Source organism: Sinocyclocheilus anshuiensis, unplaced genomic scaffold (assembly GCF_001515605.1).
Source record: "Sinocyclocheilus anshuiensis isolate Anshui unplaced genomic scaffold, SAMN03320099.WGS_v1.1 scaffold207, whole genome shotgun sequence".
In the NCBI taxonomy this organism is placed as follows: Eukaryota; Metazoa; Chordata; class Actinopteri; order Cypriniformes; family Cyprinidae; genus Sinocyclocheilus; species Sinocyclocheilus anshuiensis.
In genome coordinates, this window is record NW_015551045.1 from 3,505,871 (window position 1) to 3,521,848 (window position 15,978).

The 15,978-nt window shown below is 37.5% G+C and overlaps 1 protein-coding gene across 1 annotated transcript in view; it reads left to right on the forward strand.

Annotated features, from left to right (window-relative positions):
* LOC107661713 (gamma-aminobutyric acid receptor subunit beta-4-like) overlaps positions 1 to 15,978 on the forward strand; it is a 48,660-nt gene that overhangs the window by 496 nt on the left and 32,186 nt on the right. Inside the window, exon 2 of the mRNA XM_016451456.1 lies at positions 1,883 to 1,977. Within this exon, the coding sequence (XP_016306942.1) occupies positions 1,883 to 1,977 (95 nt within the window). The remainder of the gene's footprint in view (positions 1 to 1,882; positions 1,978 to 15,978) is intronic.

Genomic DNA, 15,978 nt, shown 5'->3' on the forward strand with positions numbered 1-15,978 from the left:
TTCTACATCCACTTGGCCTTGCGATTTATCTGTGACAACTCAGTATTCTGGCATCAATCAAAATCAGGTCATAACCGAGCTGTGTTTTGAATCTCATATAATGTTGAAGCAACACTAACGATTTTTTTTTTTTTTTTTTTAAGAACGTTTTCATGCTCACCAAAGCTGTTTTTATCAAAGAGGAATTGTTTCTGCTCTGGCGGCCTTGTCCTTTGTCTGCTTTGCACAAAGGTAAGAAAATAAAAATATATATATTGGAAATTATGACTGTTGGATAAATGAGCCCACATATCGGTCAAATTCAAAGAGATAACCAGACGATTCACTTATAAGGAATCATGACTGCATAGTGTTTAATAACATATTGCCTTTTTTTTAACCTGAATTAACAGTCGAATTTGTGTTTGTTTGTTTGTTTGTTTGTGTGTGTGATCCACCCCCACCCATGCCCACCATGTCGCTGGCGTTAGAAGAGATCCATCATCACTCAGCCAATAAGAATAAGAACGACGACGCCTATCAGTCAATAATGGTTAATGACATGTGTTCACTGATGATCATTGAGATGCGACGTGGCTTTGAAGCCTTTGAGGCCGAATGCACGTATCTTTTCTCCATGTCATACTGTGTTTGACAAATGTAAGCCTGATTGTACTTTGAACATTTCTGCCTTTACTCATCACACTTCGTTTATTTATGATTTGTTATTAAAAGCATTGAAACCAACAGTGGTGGCCTAAAACCCTTCCATTTAGCCGTTTTACTACATTCCTTTCAGTTCAGTGTGGATGGAGTTTTTTTTTTTTTTTTTAATGCATTTTTAATCGAGAATGGCTGTCATGTGCAAACTATCTGTTGTAAAAAACACTAAAAGGTGCCCCTAAAAAGAGAGTTTCAAACCTTTAAAGACCAAGCAGGATCCCCCGTGGTCTTACATGTTCAGCCAAGCACCCCCAATACCTCAATTTTACCCTTTCCCCTAAAAAAAATAACGTTAATACATTATTAAACGTAAAAATATAAATAATATTTTTTTTCTGTATTTACAGGTAACATTATATATTTTTGTAAACTGACACGTCTTGCTGTGTAACATTCTATACTGCACTGAAAACTATTTTATTTATTAATTATTATTCATACAGCTTTAATGACCTCATAGTAATTGAGACTGAATATTTGCTCTTTTCAAAATTTGTCATAAGCCACAACACCACACAACCATCTACAATAAACTAGTGAGGGCAAAATGTTAAAACGGTCTACAATTTCATCTAAACATTCATATACATTTTATCCTAAAATGTTGATGCTGATGAAAAAAAAAACGGAATATGTTATGCATCAACTACCCATCTGTTCACAGACCCTCAGGGGTCCCGGGACCCCGAGTTGAAAACCCTGGCTGAAAACTGCATGTTTGAACCAGATAAACCCATTCATACCAGTCGTCAAAGTTACATGTTGAACTGACCACCCACTGTTGACTGCTGACAATGTGATTTTTTAAGGTTTTTGTTTTTTTAGCAAAATGTCAGGTGTGGGGTGTTTAGGTGTGTTGTTTAAAATATTTAGGAGTTGCTTTTTGAGATTCAATGGAGCTTTCAGTAGCATGCTCTGAAAAAAAAACCCAATGAATTATTCAGTCCCATAGATTTATGTTAATGATTATGATTATGTGGTGGTTATATTGATAGAGATAAGCCGCTTCGGATTGGCAGCATTCAAGAAAAACTCAATCTTGAATAAATACAAAATGCAGTGCAATAAAATCATAAAGGATTTCATCAAATCACATGAATGAACAAATTAGCTATATGTGATGTAAATTTTGCTTTAGCTGAATTTCAACAAAAAGTGCTCTCAATTCTCTCTTCTGCAGCACCTCCACCGGAAATACCGGAATATCTGTGGCCAAGACGACAGTGGACAAATTGCTGAAGGGGTATGACATCCGCCTTCGGCCAGACTTCGGAGGTACACGTGATTCTTTTTTAGAAATCTTAAATCCTCACCAGTCACTGGTGAAGCATTCACTTATCTGCAGCATAGGATATCATTGACTGATGCAGTACGTACATAGTCATGCAATATCTCCTTGTGCAGGAAAGCTTTCAAAACTTGCCTTAAAAACATATATATACTAAGACTGATTTACTACTCATGGTCTCATGTCAAGACTAAATGTTAAAGTGACTGTATGAAGGCAGACATTTTCTAGAAACTGCTGAAACATCTCATGGTTTAATAGCATCAATCTCAAGGTTAGGCAGTACTGAAAGAAAACAAGGGACTGTTTGAGATGGAAAGGCACTTTGTGCTCTTGCATCCTGTATGCCCACAAATCCCCACCACCCCCTGTAAAAAAAGTTGTGTTGGTACAGTTTTCACAAAGGCTGAGCACACAGTTTTAGGTTACTATTCATGGTCCATATTTCTGCACACCTTTACATTGCTGAAGGACAACGAGATGCTTTCCGAACCACAAAGTCGGGGAAAATTTTGTTTCACCACACCCAGAAGTCAGCTTGTCTGGCTATTCATCACAAGTCTTGTGTTTATCTGCTGATATCGCAAAGGGACTATAGATTTGCTACAGAATGTACTTTTCAATTCAGTCCTTCAGCAGATTGCTTTGTATTTCAACAAAGAAGCAAGTCTATCTATCTATCTATCTATCTATCTATCTATCTATCTATATATCTATCTATGTATATTTTCTCAAAATGCATTCATATAGCATAGAGCCTTTTTTCGGTAGAAATTATGAGTTTGATATTGAATTCCGTGCTGCATTGTTGTCTGATTTGCAGTATTTTAGGACACATTGACCAATTTGAGATCATAAACATGTTCGATGTTCTCTTCAACAAAGCTGGGTAGATTACTTATAAATTGTAGACCGTTACTCATTCCAAATTACATGACAAAAAATTGTAGTTAGTAACGTAATCCATTACATTACACATTTTAGGTAATAATTGGACTATTATTAGATTACTTTTGACCTAACTTGTTTATCCCATTAATTTAAATAGGATACTCTTGTACTATGTTGATATAAAAAAATACAAAGAGAAAATATATGACCCTGGACCACAAAACTAGTCATAAGTCACTGGGGTATATTTGTAGCAAAAGCCAACAATACATTGTATGGGTCAAAATTATCGATTTTTCTTTTATGCCAAAAATCATTAGGATATTAAGTAAAGATCATGTTCCATGAAGATATACCGTAAATATATCAAAACTTAATTTTTGATTAGTAATATGCATTGCTAAGAACTTCATTTGGACAACTTTAAAGGCGATTTTCTCAATATTTAGATTTTTTTGCACCCTCAGATTCCAGATTTTCAAGTAGTTGTCAGCCAAATATTGTCACATCCTAACAAACCATACATCAATGGAAAGCTTGGTTATTCAGAAGATAAATCTCAATTTCAAACAATTGACCCTTATGACTGGTTTTGTGGTCCAGGGTCACATATATTGCATTTGTTGTTATTAACAACATGAAGTGCATTAAACGTTGCATTACGTCAAGGTTTCCCAAACTGGGGTTTGTGAAGGAACTGCAAGCGATTCGTGAGTTTAATGTAAAACTAATAATTAATTAAATATAATCAATCAAATTAAAACACTTTCTAAAAAAGTGAAATGTCATTCGTTTTTTGATTGTTTATTGCTATTTTGTCAATAATATGTAATCATCTAATCTATAAAAAAGTAATCTAATTACAAGTACTTGTTTTTTAATCCAGATTACATGTAATCAGTTACTACCCATCTCTGCTCTTCAACACCAATTTTACATCATTTCGTCAGCAGTGATGGCCCCTCCACAGAGCACTGATTTGAGGTCAGTTATCCTGCAACGCTGCACACTTGTATTGGGAGCAGCATCCGCTCTGATGGAGGGCAGGGAACTGTAGTCTATCACATCCTGATAATTCCATCATCAGTCAGAGCCCAAGACTCCTGACACAACTGCTGACCAACTTCAGTTTTAGAGCGCCGTGCATTTTAATTGGACCCAGACCACAGCTACGCTAGCCAGTGAGAGAGAGAGAGGGAGGGTGAAGAGGGGAGAAGAGGATAGAGATGGAGAGAAAGAAAGAGGACGGTTAGCTGGTCGAGAAACCAGGCCGTCCTAAAAGAGCTCCATCTCTTCGGCCGGCTAGAGGGATAGCCGCGGGGTTTGGTCGTGGTGTATTTGTGTGTGTGAAGTCGCACCACACCACACATAAATGTAAAGCCTGCTTACGTATGCTAGCATACATGGATTCACACACACATACAAAGAGTTGTTCAACTTTAGTGAGCTGTGTTACAGCGCAAAAAAAACAAAACATTGAATGCTGTTAACATCTGCAATTCAGTTGAACAAACTTCAAATAGCATTGCACCATACATTTTTTTTAATTAAGGCATTGTCATTCTTTTTAGTGCAAATGCCTTATTAGAAATTGTACTGTACTGTACTAATTTGCTGACACACACAGTTCATCACAAATTTTTACATTTCAGACCTATTTAGCAGACTTGATTTGAAGATTCTGTGTTAAAAAATTGTCTCTCCAAATATTATAAATGTACTGATTATCATAATCATTACGTACAATTTGGACATTTAGTTAATTTACTTCTATGTGCCTCAAACACATAAAGTGTCCATATTATGCTCATTTATAAGTTCATAATTTTAATTTTGCAGTCAACTAGAATGCATTTACATGATTTAAAGATATAAAACATTATTTTTCTTTTACTGTACAGTGCTGCAGCACCTCTTTCACTCTCTGCTTGAAACGCTCAGTTTTAAAGGGGTCATATGATGCGATTTCTATTTTTTCCTTTCTCTTTGGAGTGTTACAAGCTCTTGGTGCATAAAGAAGATCTGTAAAGTTGCAAAGACTAAAGTCTCAAATCCAAAGAGATATCCTTTATAAAAGTTAAGAGTCAGCCACACCAGTATACGTCATTATAATCCGTATTTATGTCCCCACTAGATGCAACAAATGCCTCGTTTGTAATGGGTTTCTCTTTAAAACCCCTCCTTTCTGAAAAGCCTATTCTCTGATTGGTCAGCTGGCCTAGTCTGTTGTAAAAACCACTAGCCATAAACAGTTTCCAACTCCTGAAGCTTCATAAGCAGTATTATATTTATGAAAACTATTGTGTCGGTATTGGAAGTTAATGCATTAAAAAAAAAAAAAGTGCAGCGTGATGTAGCTAAGTCACGGAAATAATGACAGGAAAAAAAACAAGGCATTTAACTCCCATTGACGTGGATTTAACATGCACAAACAGCCATATCACACAATAAAGCATTACAGGTATTATAATCATTTCTACAAAATACCATTCTAGTACATTTTAAACATGATTTTCGATATTAGGTGTGCTGTCTGAGGCTGAGACTAACATGTATATGGCAGTTCCGGTCTGTAGCCATTCTTAGTCTGTTCATGTTCATTGTTTCAGCAGCAGTAGATGATGAGTCATTTTATTCAGCCTTGCTTTACAGCTTGTCTGAGCACAACTCAAATTGCATTTCGTGTTTGAGCGCGATACGACTTTCAAAGCATTGATGCAACCATAGAAAGTGGAGACCATATTTGATGCTGATGTTTATGGTGAAATATGCGGTTGTCAATCTACTTGTAATCATCATCATAATCATTGCTCATGAGCTATTTGGACATCATTCTCACATTTAATATTTCAGAGACATTTCAAGGATTCGATACGATGAATGGTTTGATTGTCACTGGATTTGAGCTTTGTTCCAAATCCAAAAGTCAGTTCAACAGTAACATATTGCTAATGTAATGTTTGCTAAACAAAGGCCTTTAAAAAAAATAAATAACCAAATGGGGAAAGAAAAAATGTACTTTTTATGGTCTTTTTGTTATTGAATTAAAAAAAATGTATTTGATTTATTATATATATATTTATATTTAGGATTTTTTGTCTTTTTCCACAAAGGATAAATACAGTACTGCCTTAGTATATTATATTAGAATCATTAAAATCATACAATCGATGCTGATTTATTGGGACCTAACCCTGGCCTGTCCTCGAAGGTCCTCGCCGTCAATGTGTTGGCCCATCCAATCAACATGTGAACACCACATCCAATTTCAATTATAGGGCAATTAAATACCTGTTAGGAACTTCATTAATCATATTTCCTTCATTTACTTTTAAATAAATGCATCTCCTAGCTGATATGCAATGGGGAAAGAGAACGGAAATCAGGTTGGCCGCATCAAAAACTAAATCCACTGTTACTCTCTACTGTACCTGATACCTGATGTTTTGATTAAATAGCCTCTGCCAACAGCATGGGTTTCTTGCACATTTTTTTCATGATTAGGTAATCTGTATACAATCAGCTGGCTATTATTGTGAAATAAACTTCTTTAGGGTGATGCAAAACCTGCTGCAAATCCTGATCACCATGTCTGGGTTTATTTTGCGATCGTGGCGTGCTGCACATGAGCACTTATGTATAATCTAGTAAACGGTGTGAATATTCCTCTGGAAAAAAAATGACAATGGAAAATGATCATTTTGCTTCATTCAAATGAAACAGAATTCCCCATTGTCTAGAAGAAGAAGACAGTGGATTAATTACAGCCCGTGCTGGCCTTATTTACAACCTCAATAATCAGGGCAGCCTCTGAAGGTTTCTGAAGACTTTGAATTTATGAGATTGCGATTTCTCATTTCAAGTCATTCTCTCTAACAAAAGATACCTTCATGTTCTCAGGTCTGGTTCAGTCCGGCTATGTCGCCAGGGCCTGTTTATGTGCTGCTCATAAAAAACATGCTGAAAGTTTAATCAACAGAATGGAACATGAATACAGTTGCCTAGTACAGTGTAGGGAAATAAAATTACTCAAAACTGATCTTCCTCACTTATCTAAAATATTATAATATTACACATAATATGAATGTTATTAAAACATGATTCACTACATTTGAGAGAGTTTAAGATAACTGAACTTGGCTGTATAGCTGTGTTTTCAATACAATGCGACACAAAAACAGTATGTTGTTTTTGAGCTGCAGTGCTATTGTTAAAATATAGTAATTAGTATAGGTGATTAATTACTGCAAGTGATAAGTTAGGTCACTACCTCTATTCAGTTACTTCCCGGCACTAAAAATCCATCCATCCATATTCCATACCAGGACTACTGGAGCCTACAGTAAATAATAATAATAATAATTAGCCTTTGCTGACTGAGTGATGAGGTATGTAAGGCGTTTATGGTATTTACAGTATGTAAGTTTGTAATGTATAAAAGCAATCATACATACACTAATTTATTTGTTAAAAATGAAACACAATTATATTCACTCTCACATGGTCCTTGTTCACTCTCATCCTTACATATGTGTGAAGATCAACACAGCATTTACCTGTGTGTGTTTACATTATGTAAGCAGTTCATGCTTCCCGGCACCCCTCCAGACATGCATCCACCCACACACAGGGCATTCTGACAGAACAGGCTCCTGTCTATTTGTCTGTATCAGAGCATGGTTTGACTGAGATTCCTGTTACAATCTACCTGCACAGAAAATTTCAGATCGAAAGTGTGTATCTCAGTTAACCACATTTCTCTTTCTCTGTTCTGACATGGCCACTATTAATGCCAACAGCAGTGTTACCGATGCAACACAAATACTGCAAGAATCCCTTGTGGAAAAAAGTACAATTTTGTATACGTTTGAAAAGAGTACTTATTACACAAAATAATACAGAAATAATAAGCTTTAAAATAATATACTTAAGTGCAAAATTAATGTAATGTTTTGGGGGCACTTGCAGTAATTGCATGTTGATTGTAAATGTATTATTTATTATTTATATATTTAATATAAATGTATTTACATTAGATGCAATTAGTGTGCGTTTTTACCTAATTAAGGACCTAAGTACATCTGGTCCCACTTTATATTAGGTGGCCTTATGTACTTACATTAAATTAATTATTTGATGCACTTATTGTCTACATACATGTTTTTAAATTGTACTTATATTTTTAAAAAATACCTGCATATTATTACATCTGTAATTAATTTCTGTAATCACATTCATAATTACACTGTTGACTCATCCCTTACACCTTAACCTACCCTTAAACCTACCCATACCACCAAACCTGTCCCTAACTTTACCCGTATCCCACCTGCATAGCAGCAAAAGTGTTAAAAAAAAAACAATATGAACACAATAAGTACATTGTACTTATTTTTATGTAAGTACATGTTAGTTAAGGCCACCTAATATAAAGTGGGACCATATATTTATATGTAATTTCAGAATTACTTCGGTCTTTGAGATGGTTAAATTGTACTGTTGAATGTAGTGACAAGCATTTATGATAAACTAAAATATACTGTAAAGTAATTTCTATTGAAATTTGTATGTCATGTATTTAAATATATTTATAATTACTCATTTGTAATGATGTAAAGTTGCAATTTAGTACATTCAAAATATATTACTCTTTAATATAATGTAAAATAACATGCTACAATTAAAATGAACATCAAGTGCTTTAGATGTACTTCAGCATTTTGGTCAAGACTTCAAAATAAGTGTACTTTAAACTGTTATTCAAACATGATTTAAAACGAAACAGTAAAACTTTTAATTTGACATTACTGCAAATAATATGTCTTTAAAAGTGTACTTAGGCGTCTTAGTTTCATTAAGACTTCGATTTGAGATTTTCAAACCTCGAAAGGATGCCAAAGCAGTCCAGATGACTTATGGACCATGCTCAAAGTCTTCAAAAGTCATATGTGACCCTGGACCACAAAACCAGTCTTAAGTCACTGGGGTATATTTGCAGCAATAGCCAAAAATACATTGTATGGGTCAAAATGATTGATTTTTCTTTTATGCCAAAAATCATTAGGATATTAAGTAAAGATCATGTTCCATGAAGATATTTAGTAAATTTGCTACTGTAAATATATGAAAACTTAATTTTTGATTAGTAATATGCATTGCTAAGAACTTAATTTGGACAACTTTAAAGGCGATTTTCTCAGAATTTAGATTTTTTTTTGCACCCTCAGATTCCAGATTTTCAAATAACCGTATCTCGGCCAAATGTCGTCCTATCCTAACAAACCATACATCAATAGAAAGCTTATTTATTCAGCTTTCTGATTATGTATAAATCTCAATTTTGAAAAATTGACCCTTATGACTGGTTTTGTGGTCCAGGGTCACATATAATATCTATAGACCCAAACTGAAGTTATGTCATGACAATCCATCCACTGTAGCTCTTAAATTTCATTTGCTTTTGTGTTTATTCAGATATGGTGTGCCAATTTTAATATGTGGATATAAAATATAAACCCCACATCAGATTACTGTTACACACACTACGCCAGATTACCGCTGTCAGTCTCCCTGGTGCTTCAGTTTCATATGAAAAAGAGGGGTGCCCTGTTCCCTGAAGAGTAAGGTCTGTAGTCTAAGAGACAGACCATTGAAATGAAACTATGAACTGAAGGCTGCTAATTACATTATCTTTGAGGAGCTCACCATTTTGCCCAAGATGTAAGTGGCCCCCATGGACTGCAGGAAATCTAATAAAAAACAGTGGCCTGTAAATTGTAGCAGTAAGTGTTTTTCCTGTGCTGGGTTATCGGCGTCTCCTTCAACTTTAGTACCATAGGCAATGCTTTAAAAGCTTTGTTACATCAACACTTTGTAAATTAGCTCAGAATCTGAGGAAATGCCATGAAAATATCTCAGATGTGCTATAACTATGTAATAAACATGTAATAGAACATTTATAGCTGCTCAGTATCATAATGCAGAGAAAAAAAAAACATTTCATTCAACTCAAAAGCCATTTTCTCCTAAACAAAATTGAATTCTAAGCATTTCAAACAGAAAGGATGAAAATAGATTACATTCATGGTGCATCTTCTCTTAAAGTGGTCATCTTCTATAGATGCAAACATATAGGATTTCCCCAAAGTGCTATATGGCACCACATCTCACACGTGCATTTACATCACAGGGCCGATATATATTCCAAATGGTTGCCAGGTCCTAGACAAATAGCAGTGCAGAGTAGCCAGAGGGCAGACCATCTCGTTAGCAATGTGATTTACTATCCCCGGCCTTAGACAACAGTGTATGTGTGTGTGTTTGATGATATGTAGTCACTCTGATGGAACGAACAAGCTGACACTTCTCCTTCAAGCTTAATGCATTGCTGTGCATTACATGCAACTGTCACGGGCAAGGTGCTGTGGATAAATCTTAACTTGGGAGGATGTATATGTCTGTACGCTGTCTTAACGCAGGCCAGAATGTTACTGTGATGTACAATTTTCTGAGGCTTGTGTCAGAAAACGACATAAAGCTGGGCTGCAGAATGATGTCAGCTGTGATTTTACCAAGTTGGACTTACTAAGCAATGCGATAAGTTCTCTACTTTTTCTATTGAATATCACTCCACAGCCTAACAAACGCATCTGACAAAATGGAGGATGTAGTGCTAGTCAAATAGAATTTATTCTGGGGGTAGGGCATTGGAAATATGTCACAGCATATTCACTGGGCTCCTATAAAATGCCAGGAAAAGGGACAAACATGTGTCTGCTGTGTTTGAACTCCCCCAGTGTCAGGAAAAGGGGAGCTATCGTGCTGTTGTTTTGCACACGGTGCAAAAGAGAGAACTTGGCTACCAACCGTCTCCTACCCTTCCAGTTTAAGCCCCTCACTCTGGAGACAGCACTTTACAGTAAATCTAGCTGTCATCGCCTCAAAAATGGGTTTTATGGTCTTAGATCCCGCCGTTAACAAAGCTTGAAATGGTGGCGACACATCCATAAAGCTGTGAACATGGACCTTTTTCCCTCAAGAATGAGGCTACTCTAGGCCTTTGGTTTTGCTATGTATCTGGATATTAAACCTGGTTGGAGTTACCGCATAGACGCATTGCTGTTCTCTGCAGATGAATTACATTTTTAGTGGTGTTTGCTTAGGCAATAATAATATGCATCACTATTGTTATTGCTAATTCTTCAGATCTGAACAAACCTCAAAACTTAAATAGTTTTTGTTGTTGTTATGCTGGCAAAGTTTTTAATTACTCAATGCTAAATTTGCCATCAGACATAGTTAATTTATCCCACAAATCAAAATACAATGTGTAGCAAGCAGTATTCGGCATTTGATCATTCTGAAAATTTTGCCATCCTTTACGCACCCTCATATCAATTGGAAAAAACAAGCCTTTACCTACATTTTTGCAAAAATCCACTGCAGTTTCTAGCTGAAATGAAAACTTGTGGCAGTAAAACACCAACAACTTTCATTCCTTTTCACACACATTTTGATTACAGTGACAGATTATTGATTAATAAAGACTTTGTACAGTTCACCTCGTACAAATTATGCAAAATTGCAACCTCGTAAAATGATGTTTTCCCGTGACATCGGCTTGAAAATGTTGTAGTTGGGTTTAGTTTTTTAGTTTAGTATAGGTGGACACTTAATTTCCGAACTGCTGCAATACATTTGTAAATTCACGTTCGTCTGTTTTGGATGAAACTGAACATGCTTTTAGTGCTACTCGCTGGATATTTGTCGCAGAGAAATGTCATTTTGCAGAAATGTCGCCACAGGCACGTTTTTCAGATGAACCTGGGTTGCATTTCTTTTGTGCGTGAAACACAAAATAAGATATTTTGAGACACATTCTTCAATCATCTCCTTTTGTCTTCTGCAGAAGAAAGTCAGGAATTATGACGTGAAAATTCTTTTAACATTTACTCACCTTTATTTTGGGATGAACTATCTCTTTAACACATCTGTCCACCTGAGGCAACCTGCTCTACATAGAAAAAAAAAACAGTGTATATTTTTTAAATATTCTTCCAAAATATTATTTTTAGTAACTTTTTTGACTGAGAGCACGTGAATGATACCTCAAACCATGCGACTTGTTGAATATCAGACTTATTTTCAATAACACTTGGAAAACTGTTCCACAGACATAAATTGAAGGAGACAACCAAGCAACATTTAAGTACCAGAATTATGGGTGGGTTTTATTTTTTGATTCAATAAGCAATCACCTACTGTAGCAGCAGCTTGACAACGACATAGAACAGAGAAACAAGTTGAAATACTCTGTTATGTTGTACATTACATCATGTTGCTGCAGTGGGTTTGCTCCCACCTAAGGTTTAGGTTGTCATGGACACCAGGGCATTCTCTAAATAGTTTGCACTAACTGCTAACGCACCGCCATCTTGCAGACACTGGCCTCCATGAGGTCAGACTAAATGGCTAGTGGTCGGCGACTAGCCATTAATGTCTGGCAGTAATTATTTTACACTTCTGTGGTAAATGTGTCATGCTTTATAGTTCTGAACAACAACTACTTATAGGATCCGCACATCACAGTGGTCAATCGCCTGATGAATACAGTCACAAGTTAAATTACTTTTTTGGAAATGTTGATTGGCACGTGCTATAGATGTGTTCGACCATAGTGTTGTTCATACAGGAGACACAGGTTGGAATCTGAACTGTGCCGTGTCTTGTAAAAAGAAAGTAAATGTTATTTTGGGGGTGAAATATGATCAGGACACGTTTTCGTGAGATTCACCCAGGTGTGCCGCACGCATCCTGAAAAGTGAAGCCAAAACATTTTGATCGCCATCTGGTGGCTGGCTAAAGTACAGGTCATAAACTCTGCCCTCTCCATGTAAATGAATGGGACTTGAGCTACTAAAAAATAAAAATAAAAATCAAGTTACACTTTTTGTGACAATGTTTCCATCATTTTAGGTAGTTCTTATCATGCTGATGTATGTTCAAGTGTTCATCTTTCTTAAAAGTTTTATTTTATTTAGTTATTTGGTGCAATAAAAAATGGAGTGCGATGTTATGATTGTGAGCTTGTGAGCTTGTGATTGGGTCTGCGTCCGGTTTGATACTGCAGCTCCAGCTCGCTATCACAACTTGCTATCACTAATGCTTAGACTTGGGCTCTACTGCTCAGGCTCAAACTCCAAATGAATCAGTACTGCGCAGACTCTGGCTTCAAATTAATCAGTACTGCACAGACTCTGGCTTCAAATTAATCATTACTGAGCAGACTCGGGCTTCAAATGACGTCATTGGTGCAAGGTGACAGTGGCCATACTGGAATGTTTTGGCTTAACTCTTCTGTAGTGGAAGGAAGTGGAAATGTGTCTTCAATCTTTTTTTACAGTTTATGGATTCACCCTATTACTTATTTACAGTGCTTAAAAAATCCCTATTGTCCACATGATGCTGTTTTTGATTTGATTTGATTTGATATTTGATTTGATTTATGAAATATGACCTGGACACGTTTTTGTGAGATTCACTCAAGTGTGCCACACACATCCTGAAAAGTTAAGCCAAAACATTTGTATCACCAGCTGCTGGCTGGAATAGGTTATAAACCCCGCCCTCTCCATGTAAATGAATGGGGCGTAACCCCAAAAAAAAAAAAATCTAATTACACTTCATGTACACTTCATAAATTTTCCGAAAGATGGTTTCCTTCAATTTAGGTAGTTCTTATCACGCTGATCTATGTTCAAGTGTTCGTTTTTCTAATACGTTTGCTTTTAGTTATTTTATGCTTTAAAAATGGGGTGTGGTGTCATGATTGTGAGTTTGTGATTGGCTCTGCGGGAGTTTGGGCAAGACTTTGAAACTGCAGCTCCAGCTCACGATCACTACTGCGCAGACTCAGGCTCCAAATGAATCACCACTGTGCAGACTCAGGCTCCGAATTAATCATTAGTGAGCAGACTCAGGCTCCAAAACAATGACTACTGTGCAGACTCGGGCTCTAAATTAATCACTACTGCTCAGACTCGGGCTCCAAATGAATCACTACTGCTCAGACTCAGGCTCTAAATGATTCACTACTGCTCAGACTCGGGCTCTAAATTAATCACTACTGCTCAGACTCGGGCTCTAAATGATTCACTACTGCTCAGACTCAGGCTCCAAATGAATCACTACTGCTCAGACTCGGGCTCTAAATTAATCACTACTGCTCAGACTCGGGCTCTAAATGATTCACTACTGCTCAGACTCAGGCTCCAAATGAATCACTACTGCACAGACTCAGACTCCAGATTCATCTCTACTGTGCAGACTCAGGCTCCGAATTAATCATTAGTCAGCAGACTCAGGCTCCAAAACAATGACTACTGTGCAGACTCGGGCTCTAAATGATTCACTACTGCTCAGATTCGGGCTCTAAATTATTCACTACTGCTCAGACTCGGGCTCTAAATGATTCACTACTGCTCAGACTCGGGCTCTAAATTAATCACTACTGCTCAGACTCGGGCTCTACATGATTCACTACTGCTCATACTCAGGCTCCAAATGAATCACTACTGCTCAGACTCGGGCTCTAAATTAATCACTACTGCTCAGACTCTAGCTCTACATGATTCACTACTGCTCATACTCAGGCTCCAAATGAATCACTACTGCTCAGACTCAAGCTCCAATTGAATCACTACTGTGCAGACCCAGGCTCCAAATGACGTCATTGTCACAAGATGACAGCGGCTATACTGGGATGTGTTGGCTACACTTTTCTAAGGAAGTGGAGACCCCATTACCCCATTATCCACATGATGCCCACGTAGTCCGGTTATATTCCAGTAGAAAATTAGCTCATCCTGAGAAAAGAGATACTAGTGATAAAATGCAAAGACCCCCCAAACAGTTAAGTTATGTGTCTGATAAACCCGCATGACTCAAAGTGTTCTGCGACCACGCTGTGCCTCACAGGGGACACACTCCCATATCCAAGGACAACTGCACACCGCAAAATCTCCCCTAATTGCTGACATCTCTCCCAGCTGGCATAAAGTCGCTTAATTAATAATGAATACACCTACAATGCTCCAGCTAGTTTCCCTATTAATTAACTTGACTCCTGCAAGCAGCCACACGGCTTCTCTCCCATGTGCCGACGCTTAAAAGAAAAGGAGCCTTTTTGGCGTGTGTGGGCTGAACGTGCATCAACGCTGGATGCAAAAGTAGCGCGCATTCAGCACAAAAGTGCGGCATTGTCAGAGCGGGGCGATAAATGGACAAGCACTGCACAAATGATCTCTATTCCGATGAGCAGAGCATGCCTTCTGATTTATGGGGAGAGAGCCGGTCGAACAGAAAATGCTTGAGGAGGCTGTTGCTTTCGCATCCTCTCACGCTGCAGCCCTCTTTTACTGGAGGAACGTGCTTTGTATGTGCGTGTTAGGCGGTTATGCTTGGAAGGAGAATGAAGAGGCCTATTAACAGGCACGTAACCATAGAAAGCACACTTCATTGTTCACCTACAAACCGCATGTTTTTGCAGCTATGAAGAGACAGACTGCAGGTGAAGGCGCAACACAATAACGCACATCCCCACGGGACCCTCTGCGCACCCCCGGTGATCTACTGCTCAGACTCGGGCTCTAAATGATTCACTACTGCTCATACTCAGGCTCCAAATGAATCACTACTGCACAGACTCGGACTCCAGATGAATCTCTACTGCGCAGACTCAGGCTCCAAATGAATCACTACTGCTCAGACTCAAGCTCCAATTGAATCACTACTGTGCAGACCCAGGCTCCAAATGACGTCATTGTCACAAGATGACAGCGGCTATACTGGGATGTGTTGGCTACACTTTTCTAAGGAAGTGGAGACCCCATTACCCCATTATCCACATGATGCCCACGTAGTCCGGTTATATTCCAGTAGAAAATTAGCTCATCCTGAGAAAAGAGATACTAGTGATAAAATGCAAAGACCCCCCAAACAGTTAAGTTATGTGTCTGATAAACCCGCATGACTCAAAGTGTTCTGCGACCACGCTGTGCCTCACAGGGGACACACTCCCATATCCAAGGACAACTGCA